The following is a 22,438-nucleotide window of genomic DNA, read 5'->3' as shown; positions in this document are numbered from 1 at the left end:
GACAAAGTGATCTGGCTGCTGTCTTTGCTGCAGTTAAATATTTGTCATTGTCAGGTGTAGTGCTACAACTAATGATTAATTTCATTGATGATTTTACTGATTAATCGATTAGTTGTGTGGTCTATTAAATGTCAGAAAATGGTGAAAAAAACAGAAACCAGAAAATATTCATATTTAAAAAGCTGGAATCAGATAATTTTTTCTTTTTTTTCCCTTAAAATTACTTAAACTGATATTACGATTATTAAAATAGTTGCCGATTAAATTTTTCTGGTGTTAATAGTCTGCGTGTGTACTCGATTGTTTTTTTTTAAATTTATTTATTTTTTAATAAAGTAAAATAAAGATCAGGCCATCATATTCATATCTGTATAGGGATGGGGATCGTTAATTTTTATTGATATTGATACCCTTATTGAGACTGCTTAACAATCCGATTCTTTATCGATGCCACTATCAATACTTTACTATTATTTAGTGATGGTTATTTGATAAGACCAGACCCAACGGACATGAGGTAGGCCTGCACGGTATGAGGAAAATATTCAATGTGTGATAACGTATATTGAGATGACATATCACTTGCAATAAATAAACATATATTGAAGTGTAGGCTACATTTTAACTGCCTGGTTGTTTTTAATTTAATATTTTAAATACAGCTAAATGTTGTTTCTAGAACAGCTTAAACATTAATGTTTACAGAAGCAAAGTAACTCAATAACTTTATCTGACATCAGAAGTAGTGATGACATCGGTCTGTATCAGTCCCTCCTCCTCCTCTCTGGCTGGCTGCAGGTAACGTTACCAGGTAGAAGGAGGAGCGGCTGGTTTGTCTCAGCCAGCAGCTGAGTTTTTAAGACTACAGACCAGTCTGTGCTCCAGACAGAGACAGCTTTCTGTTTAGCTTGTTTTTAACATTTGGCTAATGCCAAGCTAGCGTTAGCTGTGCTTGTATAAAACATACAGGATGAGATACTGAGGACAGAGATGATTAAAATTAACCATTTTTACATGTTTAACATTGCCGTACAGACAGGTGTATTGATAAAGTATTGTCTTTTTACTTGCAGTGATTTTATTGCACGTACTTAGAGTAACGAGCGTAGCTGTCATCACCTAATGTTACAGTAGTTTGGGGCTAACTTAACCCTCACCGTAACGTATGTAGGCTCTGACAGAGATCAGGCAGAGACTGGAGCCTGATCCAGTTTTGTTTGTTGATTTCGTATCCATTGCGTTGCAAAATAAACCGAATTGACGCTCAAGACATATATGTTACATCAGAGGTCCTGCAAGTCTCGATAGCAGTATCGAGAAGCTCGAACCTTATTGAATTTCGGGTTTCGAGAAATTTTGGAACCGTGTGCTTTTGGAACCGGGTCTCGATCCCATCCCTATATTTGTAATTATAATTCTTTTAAAAAATCAGGCATACCTTATCAGTAAGGTTTTGATAATAAAATAAATATTGTGTCATTCAGATTTCACTAATATTGGTCAACTTCAGGTACATAAATTAACCACAAGAATATAGATATACAGGATGTGGTTAAATTTGTGTAATTATTGAAATGAAAAAATAAACTATGCAGTAGTTTTTAGTGAAATTACACATAAAAGATGATATAATAATGATATAAACACTAAATGTTCAAAAAGTTCCACTGGGGCTATTAACGCTATACTGTAAACACTAAAAGTGTTAGAATTTAAGTAACCACAGTAGCACTTTTTTTGTTGCATTACAAGAGTTACAGAAAAGAAACAGACTTTGGAACATGAACTAGGCCAACTAGAAAGCAAGCTGCTGCCTGAAACCTGTGATTAGGCATCAAGATGGTCAAGATCCTTATTGACCTGCTACAACACCTGTGACACACTCGTTAACACCCATATTTGGTGTGTTCTTTTTCTGTGGTTGTGTCTTTTTGAACAACAGTACACACACAGTCATACCTTTTAGGGGAAGTTATTAGCTCTTGTGCTTTCATCACTGCTCGCCGTGTCTGGGCAGAAATAAGGAACCAACAGTGTCTGGTTTCAATAAACTGTAAGTGGGTTTTAACAAACTTTTCTTTTGTTTGATGCTTCGCACATGTGTACAGTGGTGCATGCAGTTTTTCTCATGTTATTCAAATGCTCTAGGAAAGTATTAATGAGATTATAATCAGACAGTATTGGTGCGTATAGTAAATTGTTGCATAAATGTTTGTTTTTTTGAGAGGCTGACAGAAATAGACAGATATAGGGGCAGGGGGGTGCAACAAAGCTCCCCAGCTAGAATCAAAAAGACGATATTGTGGTTCATGGCATGAGTCTTCTTAAACAGTACTCACTAAGACACCACTCTTCTGGCTGAGGATGGGAAGAAACCTTGCCATCTTGATTAGAGCAGGAAGGTCATTTTGTTTTCGTTGAAAAGGAGAGACGAGATTAAAAAGCTGTGAAATGACAGCCAGGTCAATCGCTGCAGGGAACAGGCAGCCACATGGTCGATGGTAGCAGAGCACAGCGGCAGGAAAGGTTAGAAAATGTGATGGAAGTATAACTGGGATACAACAGCTTTGGACAGTAACTCCTGAGCCCACAGAGCAGCTAGAATAGTTATAAAAAAAGTGGTTCAAAAGCTAATATTATTTCTTTCTCTCCATCCTCCACAGCCATACTTCTCGGGTACCCGTAGCCTCTCCCCCATGTCCAGTCTGTTTGGATCCATCTGGACGCCCCAGAGCCACTTCCAACCAGAGCGATCAGCCCCGATGTCCCCCGTGTCCCCCATCACCCCGCCTCATTCTCCCTTCAGCCGGGAGCCAGAGGTGAGGTGCGCACCAATCCAGTACAGCAGCTTCAACCCGTTCGGCCCGCACATGAACCTGGACATATGGAACTCTTCCTCCAACCGCAGCTCCAACTCACAGCTCTCCAACGACTCTGGCTACTGTGGAGATGTTTAAAACAAAAAACAAAGTGGCAGACCATAACTATAATTGCAAACATATAAAAAACATTGATATATAAAAGAAAGGAAATAAAAATGAATGTTCTTTTATCATTAATGGGGAAAATGTGAATATTCCTTTTCTTTTATGTTCCCGTTTTCAAATGTTAAATGTTGTGAAAGGTTAAGCATTTGTTGTATATTTTTCTAGATGTTTTGCAGTTTTGATCATAGAAAATAAAAAAGGTTTTGTACTGAAGTCAGTCTTTCTTTAATTACCTAATGTAATATTTAACTTGTGTCTATCTTTATATGTCTGTCTTGTCTTGGCTGCTGGTAAAAGGTCCTGTCTTTTAAACACTATAACCTCAAATTTGAATTGGGGACTTTCTGTTAAAAACAGATACTATGCTGGTGGCATCACCGAGGTTTTTTATTTTTCTAAAGTCACAGAGTATTACTCTATGACAAATTTATTATTAATCAAACTGATGTTGAGAAATGGATGGTTGAGAAATTCCCCCTAAATGTCCACAACAATTTATGGTGGACATTTATATTAACACATTTCAAACAATCTGGCTATTTGTTCTCCAGATATCTTTTTGTAAGCTAATTAGTGGTCAAGGAAAGTAGTTAAAATACTGCATCTTGTTCTGGGCAGACAGATCACATCACTAGCTATAGGCCCTGTTGCTAAGAAGAAAAAACATACCAATCTAGTTCCTTCCCTGATGAGAGAACTAGTTACAGACCTAGTATTTGAATAATAGTTTAACTATCGATATAGCACCTTTTGAAGTTACAAAGTGCTTTACAGTAAAAACACAATGAAAGAAAATACAATCCAAAGCATAACACAGAAAATAATTATAAAAACAAATGTCACTAGTTAAGAAAAAGCCATAAGATAATTCATTACATGTTTCAATGCTGTATACATCCACCCATCAGTTTATACCCACTTCCCCTTTTCAGTGTCAGGGTGGGCTGCATCCTCGCCCAGCTGTCATTGATTGAGAGGTGTGATACACTTTGGACAGGTTTTTCTAAAACCTACGGACACATTCACACCGACAGGCAGTTAAAGAGTCTAACTGAGGCTGGTTTGTTAGGTCTCTTAGCCACACACAATACAGAAGACTTCACGTAAAACAAGTATACAAATATTTTGTTCAAATAAAATATAAGAGTTTCCATTAGTTGTGTGGCAACCAAATAGAAAAAAAGGCATTTCTCTGTTGCAGGTGGTTCTGTCAGCTCTCTGCTGAACTGTGAAACCAAATAAACCAACAACCTAAGTGTTGTTCGTGAGATTATCTAATCCCAAAGCTCTGCCGGGAAACCAACATTTTATTTATGTCACTCCACTTCCTAATGTGGTAGAATGTCTGAGACGTGGGGAAGTAATTTGCAAACTAGAGAAGTCATAATGAAAATGTGTGAATCCTCTTCCTGTCCTGCCATGACCGTGCCGAAGATGGACAAGAAATTTCAGCCAAGACTCATCAAGGTATTTTACTTTATTTACTAATTTCTTTTTAGTCCCGTCATGCTTTATTGCTTTATGGAGTGTGCCATGTGATCCTCAAGTGAATATAGCATTTTTCAGTGTTTCATAACTGATTATAAACTGTCAAATTTTAAAAGTTGTTAAAAATCATTTCATTTAAAAGTAAAAATTTTTTATTCAAATCTGACTTCTAGCATATGCAATTCCATTTGAAATTCACATTAATTCATCAATACAGAATCAACAAAATACAGTAGAAATAGTGATAGTAGAGTAGTAGCATTAAGTAGTTAATGCAAATTTAAATTATATATAATTTCTTTTAAATTAATCAATTTATCAATAGATTTGATACCATGGCCACAGAGAAGTCCCCGTTCTGATTGGCCTGCAGGTGTGGATTAATTTGTAGTAATCTGGCAGTATAACTGGACAACTATGACGCAGGTGTTCATCCTTTTAAATGAAATGGCCTTTTGCAGAGAAGACGTCTTCTTGTCCCAGTAGGAAAAGCGCAAGTGTGAATAATGTAATTAATGACTCCATTCGGGGTCCCGGTTTGTGCTCTCCGACACACTACAATAAAAAAGCCGCATCATTAAAGTTATTAGTTACACCTGTGCTTTATAATCATGATATTTCTCTGTGGTATAATTACCAAAAATGCCTTTGGAAAGAAAGTCAGACAGCATTTGTTTTATTCACAAGGTTAATTTGCATTTTGTAATATTTCTCTCCAATGATGAATGAGTAGTTTGATAAATGTGATGTGCGGCAGCTTAATAGCCACAGCCAACAATTGTGTTTTTTATTCATATATTGCAATAAAAGGCCTGTTGATTTGTTTTCTGTTGTGTTTTATAGGGACTCAAGATGACAATCCTGACATTTCTCATGTTTGTCCTGCTTACGCGTCAAAGCTTGTCATTGTCCAGACCACAGTGTCACAGCTGTGAACAAACATCCTGTAACTGCTCGAGACAAAACCACACAAAAGTCCCTGCAGCCCCGTCAAACCTCATCACTGAACTCGATCTCTCATTCAACAGACTGGGGACAATAACGAAAAAAGACTTTGTTGCCTATGCCAGGTTATGGTCTTTGACCATGAGTAACAACAGAATCAAAACGATCCAGGAGCAAGCATTTTCCCCGCTGAGTAATTTGGAGAAATTGGACTTGTCCTTTAACAGACTGGATAGGTTGTCTGCTGGATGGTTTGAGAACCTTTTTTCTCTTAGGCACTTGAATCTTTTGGGGAACAGATATAGCGTGTTGGATCAAGGCAATCTTTTCCAGCCACTGACGAGATTAAAAACCTTACAATTTGGAGGACCTTACTTTCAATCTGTCAGAAAAAATGACTTTTCTGGCCTCAGTGGTCTTGAAGAGGTTATTTTTGATGGACAGAACCTGAAATTATATGCAGGAGGAAGTTTGAGACAAATTGGACCAATTAAACATGTAACACTTGGTCTGAATGGTCCGTTTCAGATAAATCCAGCACTCGTGGAAGCTATACTATCTGATGTTGTACACCCAAACACAACCTTGACATTCACCGACACATGGTTCCTCACAAAGAATCATATGATCCCATTTAAAGTGGCCTTCAAAGGCGGAACAACACAAGTTATTTTAAAAAAGATTAACATTACAGTTACAGCTGGTCTAGAATTTCTAGAACTGCTGTCAAACTCCAATATAGTTATGTTTGCACTTGAAGAAATACATTTTTTATTTCTTTATTCGGTTCACCGTCCATATCTCCAAACCCTGGACTGTTTGGAGACTGTCGTCCTCAAAAACATTGATGTGCCTGAGTTCCACATGTTCCCAGCCCTCTTATTCCTGTACCGTCTGCTGAAGGTGGTGCATATGTCTGTGCTAAACTGCAAGCTTTTCGCCATTCCTTGTGACTTATCTGCCCGTCTCACAAAGCTGGAGTATCTGGACATTAGTGACAACATTTTTAGTGATCTGGCCCTTAGCCAAATGATGTGCGACGGCAAAGGTGTTTTTTTGAATTTGGAAACCTTCAATATCAGCAGGAATTACCTGCAGTCAATCAACAGCCAGCTCTTCACCAAACTAGAGAAGCTTGAAAACATTGACATGAGTGGAAATGTGTTTCATAGTATGCCGGAGACTTGTTTCTGGCCGCCAAGTCTCCAGTTCTTAAACCTTTCATCGACGCATTTAACAAAAGTGACAGCTTGTTTGCCGGTGAGCTTACACATCCTCGACCTGTCAGACAATGCCTTGGCAGTGTTCAACATCGAACTACCTTTTCTCAGAGAGTTACACATCTCTGGAAACAAGCTCAGTCGTTTGCCAGATGGGCCTGTATACCCTGGTCTCACATTTCTCTCCATTCAAAACAATGATTTACACACAATCAGCAGTGATAATCTAAACTCATATAAAAATCTAAAGCGTTTGGAGGCAGGTGCTAACACTTATGTCTGTTCATGTGACTTTGTAACGTTCATGACAAGTAATTCAGCGAATCATCGCGTCACAATTGGAGATGGATTCAAGTCGTACATCTGTGACTCTCCTGACGCCGACAGAGGAGAGAGTGTGGTAGACGTGAGGTTGTCAGTGTTTGAGTGCCACGCAGATTTAGCTTTTTCTTTACTCTGCTTAGGCATCCTGGCAGTGTTTCTGCTCATCGCAGGTGTGTGTCACAAATTTAGTGTTGTGTGGTATATCAGGATGACCTGGGCCTGGCTGAGAGCAAAGCGGAAGCCAAAGTTAAAAAAGGGAGAACTCAAGTATGACGCCTTTGTGTCATACAGTGAAATGGACTCAGGATGGGTGGAAGCACATCTGGTCCCGGAACTCGAGCAGGCCGAGCCTCCTCTCCGGCTCTGCCTCCACAAGAGAGACTTTGTTCCTGGAGACTGGATCTTGGACAACATCGTGGACGCCATAGAGAAGAGTCACAAAACTCTGTTTGTCCTTTCTGAGCATTTTGTCAGGAGTGAATGGTGCAAATACGAGCTGGATTACACCCATTTTAGATTGTTTGACCAAAACGACGACTCAATGGTGCTGATTCTGTTGGAGCCCATTGACAAAGCGACCATCCCCAAAAGGTTCTGTAAACTCAGGAAAGTCATGAACTCCAGGACGTACCTGAAGTGGCCTGATGATGACAACCAGATCCCCAGGTTCTGGCAAAGCCTGAGAACAGCTATTGAAACACCTGAGACTGAGAATGGACACTGTTTAATGGACACTGTGGACTTAGGACTTAGGTTTTAGTGGGGTTTTTTTGCAGTTTTTTTTTTAAATGTGTAACTTTTGAGAGCTTTTCCGTGTTATTTTCTGTTGGATAAATGTGGTGAAAGCCTGAGAATGGATTGTCTCAATAAAATATCAGTGGTCAGCTCATACGTAAATTGTGCCTCATAATATTTGTTGTATCCATGCATCCCTTCATTCTTTAATCCCATTCAGAGTTGGAGCCTAACTAGCATGCACTGGGGCAACCCTGTCCCAAAAAATTCTGTTTCTGTTCTGCTAATTTGGTGAGACAATCATGTGTTGTAAGGAAATGTAAATGCTGTCTAGATTATGTCCCTTGGCAATGTATTGTGTGTGTGTGTGTGTGTGTGTGTGTGTGTGTGTGTGTGTGTGTGTGTGTGTGTGTGTGTGTGTGTGTGTGTGTGTGTGTGTGTGTGTAAAGTGCTACATTTATGTACACCACATCTTAGAGAGGTGGTTGGGGTGCATGGTTGGTGTACAAAGTGCAGGACATGTGAGTCACAACATACTGGATGTAGTCTATTTATTTGATTCACTGGGGTGTTTTACAGCTGCACAGGCATTTACAGACTGCAACTGAGGCAAGTGTTCTTTTAATTCAAAATTACTAAACAAGAATACATGTTTTTAATGAATGTAGTATGAAAGTATGTATTGTAACACAATATGTTTTCTGTTTTCTTTCTTGATTACAGTTTACATTTGTTAAATAGTTAACAAAAAAGAGTTTAATAGAACAAATAAAATAAAAATATATTACTATGTAAAGCAGCTGAACATGTCACATTTTTCTTGTAAGCTGATTTTATTCTGTAAGTATGCATTACTCATCATCAAGAGAAACTGATCCATTATTTATATGAAATACTAAGTTTGCACAAACTGCTGAACAACCTGCTAATATTTAACCTATAAACAAAACTTTTACCCACTAAAAGTATAATTTCACAAAGTTGGTTTCTGAAACAAACTACCCCTAAAAATTGTAGCAGGAATGATGTTTCTATATACTCTTAAAGGATTATGATGAATTTCAAATATAATACAAATCTGTGTGTGTGTGTGTGTGTGTGTGTGTGTGTGTGTGTGTGTGTGTGTGTGTGTGTGTGTCTATGTGCTTGTGTGGCTAAAAGCCTGTGTAATTCATTGTCAGGCTCTTGAGAGCCGACATATTGCTGCTATTGATCTTTAGTCCTAAAATCAACACAGAAGCCTGGATACTGGTGACAGGCAGGCCAAGGGAGTCAGGGTGTCCTGATAACACACACACACACACACACACACACACACACAAACATATATTAATGCTCAACATGTACATATAAACAGAAGCACATGCACATATTTACAGAGTTACAGATGTCTGTAAAGGTCAGTAAAATCTGGTGAAGTGCAGGACTTAATAAGTGAAACTTATCACTATACTTTGTTCTGTTTTATCTACAATAAAGTAAACCAGCATGACGTTACCCACCAAAAGCAACATGGCACTTATATATTGTGCTGCTCGACATAGTTCAAATGCACTGCACCTTATTTACTTCAATAAAGATCTCAGAACTTCCAAAGATTTCAAATATTATTGGTTAAATGTTGAGGAAATGCAAATAATAATTAATAATGTATGTAGCTGTAAAAACGTGTGTCTTGTGGTAAGTTGTAGATAGAGAATATGGTAAACCTATTTTACAAATAAAATTTCCATCTTAGTAAATTTCTTTTGTAGGAAATTTGACAAACAAATGTGTATATTTTTACATATTCAGCTGATCTGCTGTGCAGCAGGCAAAAAAACTCTACAGGCCACATTATAAATAAATTGTGAACACTATCTTCAACAAATAACATAGTCCTTTACAGAAGTTTTCCTGAAAAATTACTGTTACATGCCTAAAGTTTCTTGTTTTTAAGGAAATTATTTTTGTCCCTGTATACCTTTAAAGGGCAAACTAGGGAGGGAAAGAAGAATTCAAGAGTCCCACAACTTTTTATTAGATTTGTTGACATTGACAGAAATAGAAAATAATTCAAGCCTTATCCTTTAACCTATTCTAGGCTCACTGGGAGTAAAAAATACAAAGTGCTAACCTGCTCATCAGCAGCACTATGTTGCTGCTACCCCTGCATCTGTCCTCCACTAGCCTTTAAAGAGGTTTTTTTCTGTTCAGCAAGTCAGTCAATAGCCACGGGTAAAACTGATGTTGTGTCTGACTCATCTTCCTGAAGACAAGGATTGGCAGTTTGGGAGGTTGACCTGGTTGACTCGTGTGAGTTTCATGTCGTGTCCCTATTAAAAAACATTATAGCACGTCATGTCTGACTAGGTTGTACTGTATCTTAGTCTGCTGATGTGGCTTACCCTTTAGAAGTCAAAACAGCATATGATTTGATTTCATGCTCTTTTATCCTTTAACTAGCCTGATAACAGGGATGGAAAAAGCAATGATGTGTGTGTGTGCATGTGTGTATAACAACTCTCCATCATCCCCTAGCAGAGGATCCATTAGCCTCGGACCCCCTCCCTGGTTGCCCAGTGATTAAGTAAACAAAGTGTGTTTGACCAATCCGGCACGCAAATATTTGTTCTGGAAGCTGCCTCATCTGACAGGAGACACACACACGCCTGCAGCCGTGTGCTGAGGTATATATATTGTGACAATCCTGATGGTCCAGTATTACATATGCACACACACATAGAGTAAAATGGCTCCATCAATGACCTAGGCCAGACCTTTTCCTCGGACTTCAAGTTAGATTCAGCTGAACCTGGCAGCTAATTGTGCTCAGGTAATAAAACGTTTTCTTTTTCAAGCAATTTCAAATTTATATCCTGTCAACAAACTGCTTTACTATTTGATCCTTTACTTCTTCTCTTCTGTAACTGTCTCCAGCTTTAATAAGCCAACATGGCGGCGGGCGTCATCAGAAACTTCCTCGTGCAGACCCCGACTCCAGCCTACTTTCCGCTTATTTTCCAGCACTCTTCATGCAAGGAAGATGTAGAGGAGATGCTGGAGGAAAAGCCGGAGCTGAGGGAAGATGACGAAGACAGAGAAGAAGAGGAGGAGGAGGATGATGAAGAATCTGAAGCTCAGGAGGAAGAGGAGGAATGTTTAGAGCTTTTCTTAAAACCCGCCCACTATGCTTTGGACGTGACCAAGCAGCTGCTGAGGTTTGCAGATCTCATCAGCCGTGACATTCAGCGGTATTTTGGTCGCTGCTCTGGTGATCAAGACACTTGTGACATCTACAGCGACCCAGTCTCCGTCACAACAGGCGGGCGGCTGCGTTATTATGACGACCTGCTGAAAATTGCAAGAGCAGGAAGTCCAGAGGAGCAAGAAAACAGCTTTGGGACTTGTGCTGATGATAAAGGAGTAGGATTTGCTAAGGGTAACAGCGGTTTGGGGCCCCTGGCCGAACTGTTCAACCACAGGGGCCCAAGTCAGGGCCGCAGCCGCCCGATGATCAAGCGGCATCTCCCGCTCAGTTTCTGGACTGAACCAATCCCCTGCTGCTCTCTGGTCAGTTTCAGTAACACACCTGATGTCACACACACAAAAAGTGACTCGCCTTCACAGGACAGCACACACACAGACACAAACACACACATGCACTACAATGCACTGACACACCACAACACACACACCCTCGACGGCACTCAGCCAGACTTCAGTGACTTGCTGGCAAACTGGGATCCAAACCCAGAGCTCACACACACACTAACGGAGAACACACACATGCAGCATTAAACAGCCTGCAGGGGCTGACAGCGGACTGTTCTTTATTCATACCTTTTTTAACTTTGATAGATTCTTAAAAAGTTTAATAAAAATGGAAAAACAGAAACCAATCAATGCCTATGTGTTGTGCTCAGTTTTTTAACTGCAGCCTATCATTAATGTGATGTTTGTTTCACCCAAATTACAAAAAGCATAGTGGTATGTAGTCATGCAGACCATGTTGTTTTGTGTGTCCAGGTTTTGAAACCCAAATACAATAAAGGGAACTGTAATTTAGTCAGTGGTGCTGACAGAATTGAAAACTTACATTTAAACGATTAAATAGGAACTTGCCTTTTTCAGAGACAGTGTTCCAGTTACTCTGGGTAATACACAGACCTCACACTGAACTTTTTTCCATGCTGTCAACTAAAGAGAGACATCCAAATAAATACTCTGGATTATCCAGATTTATAAAAAGATACAATGTTACTCAAAATATATATATAATATTTCAGCCTTTTTTGTGATGCAATATCAAAATTTCAGGAGTTCTCTAGTTGCCTTATTGTCTTTAGTTTTAAGTTTAGAGAGTAATTTCCCCTGAAAATCCTGCTGACCTCCAGTGGTTTACCTTCTCACCTTGCTGCCCTGATGTGCAAGTGTACTCCAGGACACCGTGACATCACTGTTGAGTGTGGTTACAGGTACAACAGAGCACAATTCTGACCACACTGGTCAGTAAACGTTGGTGTGGTCAGAATTTTCAACAAGAGGATGGATTATCCCTTTATTCTATTTAAAGTATTTGGGGGCATTGTATGCCTTAATTAGAGAGTAAACAGTAGAGAGATGACAGGAAAGGACGGGGGAGAGAGAGAGAGATGGGTAACGACTTGCAACAGTGGTCTTCGATCAGAGTCATGCAGTCCGTGTTTTGACTTTTAAATTTTTTTTATTATCATTAAAAAGGCTCCAGAACAGATAATAGTTTCCAAGTCAAGAATTAACTCAACATTTAAGCCAACACAGAAAAGAAGTCCTTAAAATGCCCAGAAAAATGTATATTTTAATATCTACAATTCCATGACAACTAGACAAACTCCATCTCCTGAGGAATATCATGTGATGCAATTGAACGAACCTTTGTGATGAGATTTTTTTGTCAACATTTTTTTCAGTGTATTTGGCCGCACAAATGAAATTCATTTGACATTGCTTTGGAGCCGGGGTGGGTGGGGCAGATATCTCAAAACCACAGCACACTCAGTAAAACCAAAACAATCTGCATGCACTCATCTGGGTTAACTAACCTTTTGAAAGGGGTTTAAAAAAAAAAAAACATCTCTGGGCCAACACGCACCATGAATCTGCTGACAAAGTTACTGACCGTAAACATCTCCAAATAGCCCCTGACACTGGATTTTTTCCAAACATCCATATTACTGTTTCTGTTAAACGGTAATATGGATGAGCCATTTAAAAGATTGGAAGAGCTAACAATCCTCCCAATTACTATGCAGTCACTGTTTTCAGGTAAATGACTGATAAGGCCCAGCTGCAGTGTGAGGAATGAAAGATTAAAGACGTTTACACATATACATGCTACCATCTGGTGCGTGATGGCTAAAAACACAATAACAAATGATGAAGTAAAAGATGACAAAGAAGGAGAGAAAGACAAAGAGGTGTGATGAGTCTTGAAGCCTTAACAGTGGATCAACCAGTTTTTCACAACTGTGAATCTACAGGGCACCATTTGATTGGTTTACACTGGAAAGAGTCCCCTGTAGGCGTACCATCTGATTGGATGAGCAGCAAGGCCAGTAAAATTTTGACACACACTCTCCATCTTAGACAAATAAAAGTACATGCTTTCAGTTACACATTGTGGGTGCCCATACCTGAGCGAAGGTACCACTGCAGCTCAGACAGAAAACGCCATCATGACGACACGCAGGCTTCTGTCCATAACTCTGCTAGGCCTGCTGCTGTGGGCCTCTTGCGTCCAGGCCGACGACACAGACAGCAACGCCGACAAACAGACTGGAACACAAGAAGAGGCATCAACAGAAGAAACTCTGGGGGAGACAGAAAAAGTGGAGGAGGAAACCAAAGAGGCACCAAAGAAAGAGAAAACAACAGAGATAGAGGAGGAGAAAGATGTGATGGTTCTCCACATCAACAACTTCGCCAGGGCTCTCAGCGAAAATCAGCATTTGCTTGTTGAATTCTGTAAGTAGTTGTATTAAGTTTTGAATTACATCTGAAGTGGAAACAGCAGTGAGATCATGAATGAACTCTGTTGTGCCCAATAGGTGATAAAAATCTTCTACAAAGAACTTTTTTGAGACAATATATTTGAAGTTTGTGTTGCTTTTCAGCTCATATAACATCAGATAACATCAGTGACATATGTTGGACCAAAATGGATTGTAATTGACAAGTTTTGTGTTAAAAGGTGTCACAGATCTGTACTTTCCTAAAGAAGACATGCAGATGTGATGGAGTAACACAAAAAATAAAATAAAACAAACACAGAGGTTCCTCTTTGACCTTGGAAACACACATTAAAATAAAGCTAAAGGAGGCTGTGGGTTTGGACCAAAGCTTTAGGAATAGCTAACTTAGTGGACCTTGACTTTAGAATTTGTACTATAAATGTAAAATTCTTTCCACCGCTGCTTTCTGTTCTGGCCCTCATAAGCACTGAGGCGTTATCATACAAATGTGCATACACGTGGCCTCTCCTGTCCAGATGCTCTCTTGGTTCAACTCTCCCACAGATTAGCTCAGCGCTGTGAGTATAAGGGGTCATGACAAGGAAAAGAGCAAAGGGGATAAAGGTTGAGCCCAACTGCCACTGCTGCTATCAGTGGCTTATTACCATGTGTATCTGTGCATGTGCTGCTGATAGCAACGCAATACTGGACAGAACTGACACCTGTGTGGAGTAGCTGCTGCTTCGGCCTCTTGATTTTCAGTATTTCTTCTACATGGAAACACATTTAAACTCAGTCCAGTGTTGTATAAAGAAAGTAACTGTGTGTTTGTGTAGATGCTCCCTGGTGTGGCCACTGTAAACAACTGGAGCCACTTTATGCAGAGGCTGCTGGGAAGCTGAAGACTGAGGAACCAGCGATGCGTTTGGCCAAAGTGGACGCCACAGAGGAGAAGGAGCTGGCTGAGGAGTTTGACATCGATGGCTTCCCCACTCTGAAACTGTTCGTCAACGGAGACCGCAAGGAGCCTGTTGACTTCACTGGTAAACGCACACACAGGGACACACACTTAATGTAACTGTAGACTTGTGTCCTGTCCAGGTTTTCAGACTCACAACCATATGTGCCCCTCTAACCCCCTGCAAAACCACAATCTTTTCATCTTACATCTTGGTGTGTTAAATTACTTGAAAATTTTTTTACATGACTTGACATCGTGTTTTGTGGATGTGTGTGTTTTCCAGGTAAGAGGTCAGTAGAGGGAATAATCCAGTGGATGAAGCGCCGAACAGGCCCTGGCACCCCTGTGCTCGACTCGACGGACTCTGCAGCTCAGTTCATCGATTCCCATAACATCACTGTTGTAGGATTCTTTGATGTACGTTTATCTATTTTAGCTATCTTTCTACTAATAAATCATAAGCTCCCATATTATTTGTTATATTCATATTTTGATTTATATTTATATTAGGATCTGGAAAGTGAAGCAGCCAAGTTGTTCAAAGAAGCTGCTTTGGATATGACCGACACTGAGTTTGCTGTGTCAGCGAGTCCTGAGGTTTTCCACAAGTATGAAGTCAAAGCCAACTCAGTGGTGCTCTTCAAAAAGGTAAAAAAATGCTATGATAGTCGCTGAAAGGCACAGAATCAAGTGTTTTATAGAAAGGCAGTTCCATGCAAGAAGCCGTAATGATGTTGGCTTTGCTGCCATCTAGCGCCTAGAGATAGTGACTATACTTTTTGAGGACTGGATGTTCTCACAAGGATAGAAATGTGAGGATAGTGGGCTGACTTCTGTAAAAGGGTTTTCCAACTTTAGAAACTTTAGATTTGGAATAAACAAGGCTTGAATTCTGTTTAGCATCTTGCCATATAGCAGAAGATAAAGGAAAAGATTAGGCATGCAATTACAGTAATGACTTTTTAAAAATGTATTAATCTGTCAGTTAATATTTAAATTTCCAGAACGCCTTTAGAAATAAGTTAGATTAGATTTTCTGTTTTATCCTGTGTCATGCTTCCGTTTTATGCAACTTGTTTGTGTTACATGCAGGATTACTGAACAGCCCAAGGGGGGTCAGGGGGCCCCTGGGTCAGAGCCTCTGTTTAAGTGACTGTTAAGATTTCTTGTTGGAAAGTCAATCAAACAACTACAAAAGGACACAAACCGACCCCAAATAGAAGCAAACTGACTACAAAGAAACCCAAAACAACAACAAACAATGCAGCTGTTGTTTGTGTCTGTTTCAAGATGGTCGTCTTGATCATATGTAGGAGGGGTGGGAGGCTTTTTACATGTTTGTGCCAGGGGCCCATTGTCTCATAATCCGTCCATGGTTACATGCTAAGTATAGTTTGTTTTAATTAACTTTATTTCTTTGTGTATCCAGCACGTGTTGGATTTTTGTTTGTTACTGTTTTGCTTAATGTGTATCTTGTTTATGACTGAATCAAATAAAATTTCCCGGGGCCAAAGTTTGCTTGTTTTGTCCGACCATCAGTACACAAATGTGTGTGTGTGTTTGCTAGTTTGATGATGGCAGAGCAGACTTTGCATTGTCAGAAGAAGGGAAGCTGGACAAAAATAACCTGACCACCTTCATCAAGGAAAATAGCCTGGAGCTGATCATCCCATTCAGCCAGCAGGTAAAACCCACACACACACACACACACACACATAATTCGAACATTCATGTGAAATGTAAAATTATATTAAAAGTGTGTGTCTGTTCTTAGACTGCAGATAAGATATTCACCTCTAGCATCCTCCTGCACAGCCTGCTGTTCATCAACTCCTCTGTGGAGAGTCAGACAGCCCTGGTGGACGAATCCAGGGCTGTTGCCAAAAAGTTCAAGGGCAAGGTAACAGTCTGATGTGTGTGTGTGCGTATGTGTGTGTAGGGTAGTGTGTTTTTGAGAGAGAGACAGAGACAGAAAGACATAAAACCTAATTTATGTCTTGTGTGTGTATTATGTAGATGCTGTTCATTGTGATCGATGTGACAGAAGCCCTCTCTCATGTGCTGAAATACTTTGCCGTGTCCGCGAATGATGCTCCCACTGCACGCATCATCAACATGGAGACGGGAAAGAAGTTCACCATCACTGCCGGGGATCTCACAGCAAATTCACTGAGCAAGCTGTGCCAGGAAGTTGTGGATGGCACTGCCAAGGTAACACACACACACCTTTCATATTCAGTCACACAACAGCATTAAAGCCAATAACTTGTCTTGTCTTGTGGTGCAGCCCTACTATCGGTCTGAGGAGATCCCAGAGGATTGGGATAAAGGACCAGTCAAAGTCCTGGTGGGGAAAAACTTTGAGTCTGTTGCTCTGGACCCAACCAAAAACGTCTTTGTAGAGTTCTGTAAGTTGGTTTGACTGCCTGCCTGAGTTGGCACTATAAAAACTCAAACTGGAATTTAGTGAAACCAACTCCTCTTTCTCATCAATTCCAAATTTCTCTCTTTCGTTTCCACTTTCAAACTATTTCAACCCATAAATTCATTAGCACAGGTAGTACTGGTAAAGTGTTTATTAGGTCTGGGGAATTTAATTAGCACTAAGCCTTACTGCTGTATCAGCTTCTAATAGGCCACAACATACACAGAATGCCTTGATTGCCAACAAGACAGGATGCACCTAAACCCCACCGAGCTCATGCCCTCACAGCATTCGTTTCAGTTCACTTAGCTTAACAATTATCAATGCAGATGGAAACTAAACCAAGAAACATTGGGGATAAAGGTTATTATCTGCTTTCATCAGCAGCAAACTACTCTCATACGTCCATCTCTCCTCTCCTCTCTCCTCAGTCTGTCCTACCTTCTTGAAGCTTGGCATCTAATCAAAAATGGCAACCTGTGACTTGGGCTACTATATTATATAACTATATTTACATTCCGCAATTTTATTTAAGCACTCAAAATCTGTCCATAGCACGTAGGCTACACAACTTCTTTTTTTAAATTGTGTGTAAATTAACGTTAAATTATGATTCACGTGTCTGAATATAACTAACGTTATACATTCAGTGTTCAGAGGCATAATATGTCTGGAGTCTCCAGTAATAAGAGAAGCAGACACATGATTAGCAGGGAAAGTGTTGACGTCAGGAAACTCACTTATTGTCATATTTTTGGGTTTGAGTTTTGTTATTTCCTGATTTATTTTAAAAGTATGTGTCCTGTGTTACTTTACTTCCTGCCTTTGTGTGTTTTCCAGCCTGTTTGATTGTCTTCACTGCCCTACAATGAGTTCCACTTGTGTCTTGTTATACACCCCTCTCTTGTGTATATGTAGTCTGTGTGCTTCTCTTGTCTTTAGTAAGTTCATCTATATCATTATGTCACACGTTCCACCTCTGTCTATAGTGTTTTCCCATATTGTGGGTCCAAATCTCTTGTGTTCCTGTTTCCTTGCTTGACTCACCTCGACACTGATATAAAACCAGTTACCAGATGTGACCTTTTGTCTTCTAACAGTGTTGTGTGTGTGTGTGTGTGTGTCTGTGTGTAGATGCACCATGGTGTGGACACTGTAAGGAACTGACTCCCATCTGGGATCAGTTGGGTGAAAAGTATGCGGACAACGATGACATCATCATAGCCAAGATGGACGCCACAGCCAACGAGGTGGAGTCTGTTGTCATTGAAGGATTCCCAACACTCAAATACTTCCCAGCTGGTGGCAAAGAGGTACAAATACAAACTTACACACATGTCCAGCAACACAGGCTCTAGAGACGAACACAATTTTTGTAAAGGGCTTTTGATTATTTCTTTCTCCCAGTCATCCTGTCCTCCAACCCATTTCTGTCTTTTTTCTGTCTCTTCCTCTCTTGGTGTGTGTAGGTGGTCGACTACACTGGAAAAAGGGATCTGGAGACCATGTCGAAGTTCTTGGATGATGGAGGAGTGTTGTCTGAGGGGGTTACTGATCAAGAGGAACATGAGGATGATGAGGATGATGAGGATGATGAAGATGAGAAAGGTGACGACGTGGATGATGATAGCAAGGTTTGTATTTTTATTGCTACTTAATATATTTTTCTCATTAATATAAATCTACTCCACTCATCACTTTCCCATTTTATTTTTCTCTCTTACAGGAGACTGATGAGTCCGCAGAGGAACTGACCAACACAACATCTAAAGATGAGCTGTGATGTAATTTTGGTTTCCAGCCAATCAGGATCAACATAGAATCTTCCAATTTTTCTTAATAAAATTAATTTGGTTACAAACATAAAGATGTTGTGTACTTATGACTATACTGAATGGGCTTTAAACACTATTTAGATTTGTTCCAGTTTGATCCAAAATATGATTTTCTACAACGTAATAGTCGCTTTAGACTTGGGACAAATATTACATCTCATTTCTTCAAGACACTTCTATGTAACAACTCAGTTACATTTTTGACTTTTTCAGTATGACGAAAAACATTAATAAAACATAAATACATTTATCATAAAAGATAAATGAACATGTTTATGAGAAGCATCTCTATGTGCAATGAGAGTCAACATAATCAGAACTTCTGCAAGTGGAAAAACAATCAAGAGGGGACAATTTGCAGAGAAGGCAAAGCTTAAATAGGTAAGATTCAATTCAATTTTATTTATATAGCGCCAAATCACAACAACAGTTATCTCACAGCGCTTTTCATAAAAGAGCAGGTCTAGACCGTACTCTATGATGTTATTTACAGAAGATGTTAAAGATAATGGTGAAGAGTGACAATGCACAAGAGGAAGTAGATTGAAATATAGAAACAAAGTTATGTTTTTTCATGCCTACGTGACAACAAAAAAGTTTAAGAAAGTTTAAGAACATGCTGTGGAAAATAGATTTAGAAGAAACAACAGACAGAGGAAAATAACATTCAGTTGTAATATGTATGCATGGTAATTAACGAAAAGTGCCATAATTACCTAATGTGAGTACCAAGTCTAACGAGACTAAGAGTCTATAGCCAGACTAGCGGCTGTGAGGCTGTACTTCCTAAATGCTAAAATCAGCATGCTAACAGGCTCGCAATGATGATGCTAGCATATTGATGTTTAGAAAGCATAATGTTCACCGTCTTAGTTTAACATGTTAGTATGCTAGCATTTGCTAATTGGCACTTAAAAGTAGAGCAGAGGTTGGTAGGAATGTCATTAGCAAAGTATTGGATAAACAGAAATTTTAACTTGATGAAGGCGCTAGATGAAGGTCAGGGAAACACCAAAGACCAAAAATGTCTGTACCAAATTTCATTGCAAACCATTCAATAATTGTTGAAATATTGAGTAAGAACCAACAAGGCCAGCTTCATGGTGGTGGTGAAAAGTCAGGGGATCATCAAAATGATTTGGATATTACAGCATCTTGGAACCATGACTCCATCAAGTTCATGTTAAAAAATTTCACTGAATCACTGAATAAGCGAAAACCTTGACCAGATGGTGCCGCCAGACAAAATGTCAGAAGATCACCAAAGTCATTAGGATTCAACCTATTGTGATCATGAATTTTTATACAAAATTTCATGTCAGTCCATGTATCAATTGTCGAAACAAACCGGCAGACAAAAATACATATTTGAATACTTTCAACTGTATTATCCTTGTGGAAACTGGCTTACATCCTGGCACTAAAGTACAAATACAAACCATGAACAATGTCACATTAACAAACTATAAAATGTAAATATTGTTGTACACATATTTCCTTATTATATTATCTTACTTGGTAGGTATAAGTGATAACTAGGGGTATCACAGAGTAACTCAGAGTCGTTATGTATTTCCCACCATTACAAATGTATAATGATACAAGTTATTGAGTGATTATATATGGTAAATTGCGTGTGATGTCACGCGAATCAGTTTTAAAATGAAAATGCTCTGGAGGTGTGAAGTTAGAAAAAAGTGAGTTTACCAGAACATTTCTCATCTCTGCTTGAAAAAACTCAATCGAAGGTTTTCTGTATAAAATAGTTTCTCTTTTGCAGTGAGGAAACAGCAGTGGTGGAAGAAGTACTCAATTTTCATACTTAAGTAAAATTATTAATACCACATGAAAAATGTTAAGTAAAAGTAAAAAAGTACCTGTCTTTAAAAATACTTAAGTAATCAAAAGTAAAAGTACAACACATCAAAATCTATTGACCTTACAAAACGCAATCTATCTTTTTAAATTCACTCAAGACAGGTTTGAATACAGAATTATAAATTATAGTGAATCACAATAAGGAAAACTGAGACGCAAGAGGACAAATGGATATTTCCTATATGTGGGGAGGATAAGTCTGCGATATTGCTCTGCTGGTGTGGTAGTATCTCCTTCAGACCATCTGACAGACAAAGAACTCCATTTGGGACTTTGGGTATGTTAAGATGAGACAAGTAGGTGAATACCAAAACTAACTGAAACACTTCTCAATTCACAATCTCACCAAAAATCCACACGTTAACTTCAGCACCTCTCATAAAGTGCAGCTCACAGTCCCAAACAGAGCAAAGTTGGCTTCATTTTTTAGATGTTTATATTGCAAAACTCTACCCGCTACATTGCAACTTACAGTGCAAAAACCGAAAAACAGAGCCGCTCTGCTGCACAGTCACACCTGACACCACAATGTTCTCACAATCCTGCCTCTGTAAGAAGCCTGAACAGAAACTTCTTCTAGAAAAATCTCTGCCCACTAACATCTTTCAGAGCTGTGTTTATAAACACAGTGGCCCGTCTGCGTTTATCAAATGTCATGAAGTGTTGTATTTCACTCAACATTGTTCAGTCACAGTCTGGCAAGAAAACAAGACACAGACAGACCAAGAGCTGTGCTTCTCAGCTGGTTAGCAGGACAGACAGAGAGAGATTCACTGTCTGCACATTAGGCTAAGTGTGATCTACATCAGACTTGGAGAGAACACGTTTACCTGATTACTCTTCTTTTTTCTCTTCTCGTGCCCAGAAGGATAGTCCGTCTCTTCAGAGTTGTAAACATTCGTGTTCTATGGGGAGTGGATAGTGTGACATCCCTATCGTTCGGCTGCTGGGATGTCTGTCTCTTTGTATCCTGTGTTGCAGATGTCAGGAGGCGTGGTTAAAATCATCAGTTGTTGGAGCCACATGGGCCCAGTGTTCTCCACTATAAGAGCGCGTCTTTTGTTCTGCACTTCGGGCTAGACAGGAAGGAAACCCTGTTCCCTATGCTCCACGCTCCTCGTTATTTTTGTTTCTTTCACCACACAACACTCACTATTCCTTAAAGCATGCATACTTGCTGACATGACTGACCTACTGATTATCACACTTCATATGATTATTTGAATATTAAGCTGTTTGTTAGTTTAAAATAAAAGTAGTGGTACCTTTAATGCAGTTTGTGTCATTGCACTGTTCTTTTTTGTCGCGGTTTTGAGCCAGCCGTGACAATAGTGCCACGGATAACCTACCAAAGGAGACCGTCGTGTGACAGCTACTTGTGGATAGGCTACTCCGTCGCCAGTGCTCAATGTCGCTGATAAGCTCCTCAGGCTTGAATTTTTTCACACAAATTACTTCTTTTTTTTTTATTGGCGGTTGCCAAACTAGCCAAAAGGTGCATTACTGCCACCAACTGGACTGGAGTGTGGAACCAGAGATTATTTTCAATACAAGGAGTATAGGCCTACATGTTCCAGCCTTTTTTGTCATTAAAAATGTTGCTGTAAAAATACTTGAAAGAACAAGAATACATTTTACACAAATATAAAAGGAGGGTAATCTTTTAA

General features: G+C 39.4%; 4 protein-coding genes across 7 annotated transcripts in view; all 4 read left to right on the top strand.

Moving 5' to 3' along the window:
- The window catches only part of tmem131l (transmembrane 131 like), a 34,452-nt gene extending 31,252 nt beyond the window's left edge, over window positions 1-3,200 (top strand). For all 4 annotated transcript variants that reach the window (XM_038712993.1, XM_038712992.1, XM_038712994.1 and 1 more), the window contains exon 33: window positions 2,664-3,200. In XM_038712993.1, coding sequence (XP_038568921.1) covers window positions 2,664-2,957 — 294 coding nt within the window. In that variant the 3' untranslated portion in view covers window positions 2,958-3,200. The remainder of the gene's footprint in view (window positions 1-2,663) is intronic.
- Window positions 3,201-5,327: 2,127 nt separating this feature from the next.
- Window positions 5,328-7,806, top strand: LOC119898773 (toll-like receptor 2). The gene has a single exon (XM_038712989.1). The coding sequence runs from the start codon at window positions 5,328-5,330 to the stop codon at window positions 7,722-7,724; it is 2,397 nt and encodes a 798-aa protein (XP_038568917.1). The 3' UTR covers window positions 7,725-7,806.
- A 2,827-nt stretch (window positions 7,807-10,633) lies between these two features.
- Window positions 10,634-12,132, top strand: LOC119898947 (protein PERCC1). Its single transcript, XM_038713287.1, has 2 exons — window positions 10,634-11,251; window positions 12,076-12,132. The coding sequence occupies exons 1-2, from the start codon at window positions 10,634-10,636 to the stop codon at window positions 12,130-12,132; spliced, it is 675 nt and encodes a 224-aa protein (XP_038569215.1).
- A 1,201-nt stretch (window positions 12,133-13,333) lies between these two features.
- On the top strand, window positions 13,334-18,925 carry pdia2 (protein disulfide isomerase family A, member 2). Its single transcript, XM_038712990.1, has 11 exons — window positions 13,334-13,684; window positions 14,508-14,714; window positions 14,916-15,049; window positions 15,143-15,280; window positions 16,201-16,317; window positions 16,408-16,533; window positions 16,650-16,844; window positions 16,921-17,041; window positions 18,193-18,371; window positions 18,528-18,692; window positions 18,785-18,925. The coding sequence occupies exons 1-11, from the start codon at window positions 13,396-13,398 to the stop codon at window positions 18,839-18,841; spliced, it is 1,728 nt and encodes a 575-aa protein (XP_038568918.1). The 5' UTR covers window positions 13,334-13,395; the 3' UTR covers window positions 18,842-18,925.
- The last annotated feature ends 3,513 nt before the right edge of the window (window positions 18,926-22,438 follow it).

This window comes from Micropterus salmoides, unplaced genomic scaffold (genome assembly GCF_014851395.1).
Source record: "Micropterus salmoides isolate LMB-PRFRI ecotype aquatic unplaced genomic scaffold, ASM1485139v1 Ms_hic_scaffold_12, whole genome shotgun sequence".
In the NCBI taxonomy this organism is placed as follows: domain Eukaryota; kingdom Metazoa; phylum Chordata; class Actinopteri; order Centrarchiformes; family Centrarchidae; genus Micropterus; species Micropterus salmoides.
This window is presented reverse-complemented; position numbering and strand designations above follow the sequence as displayed.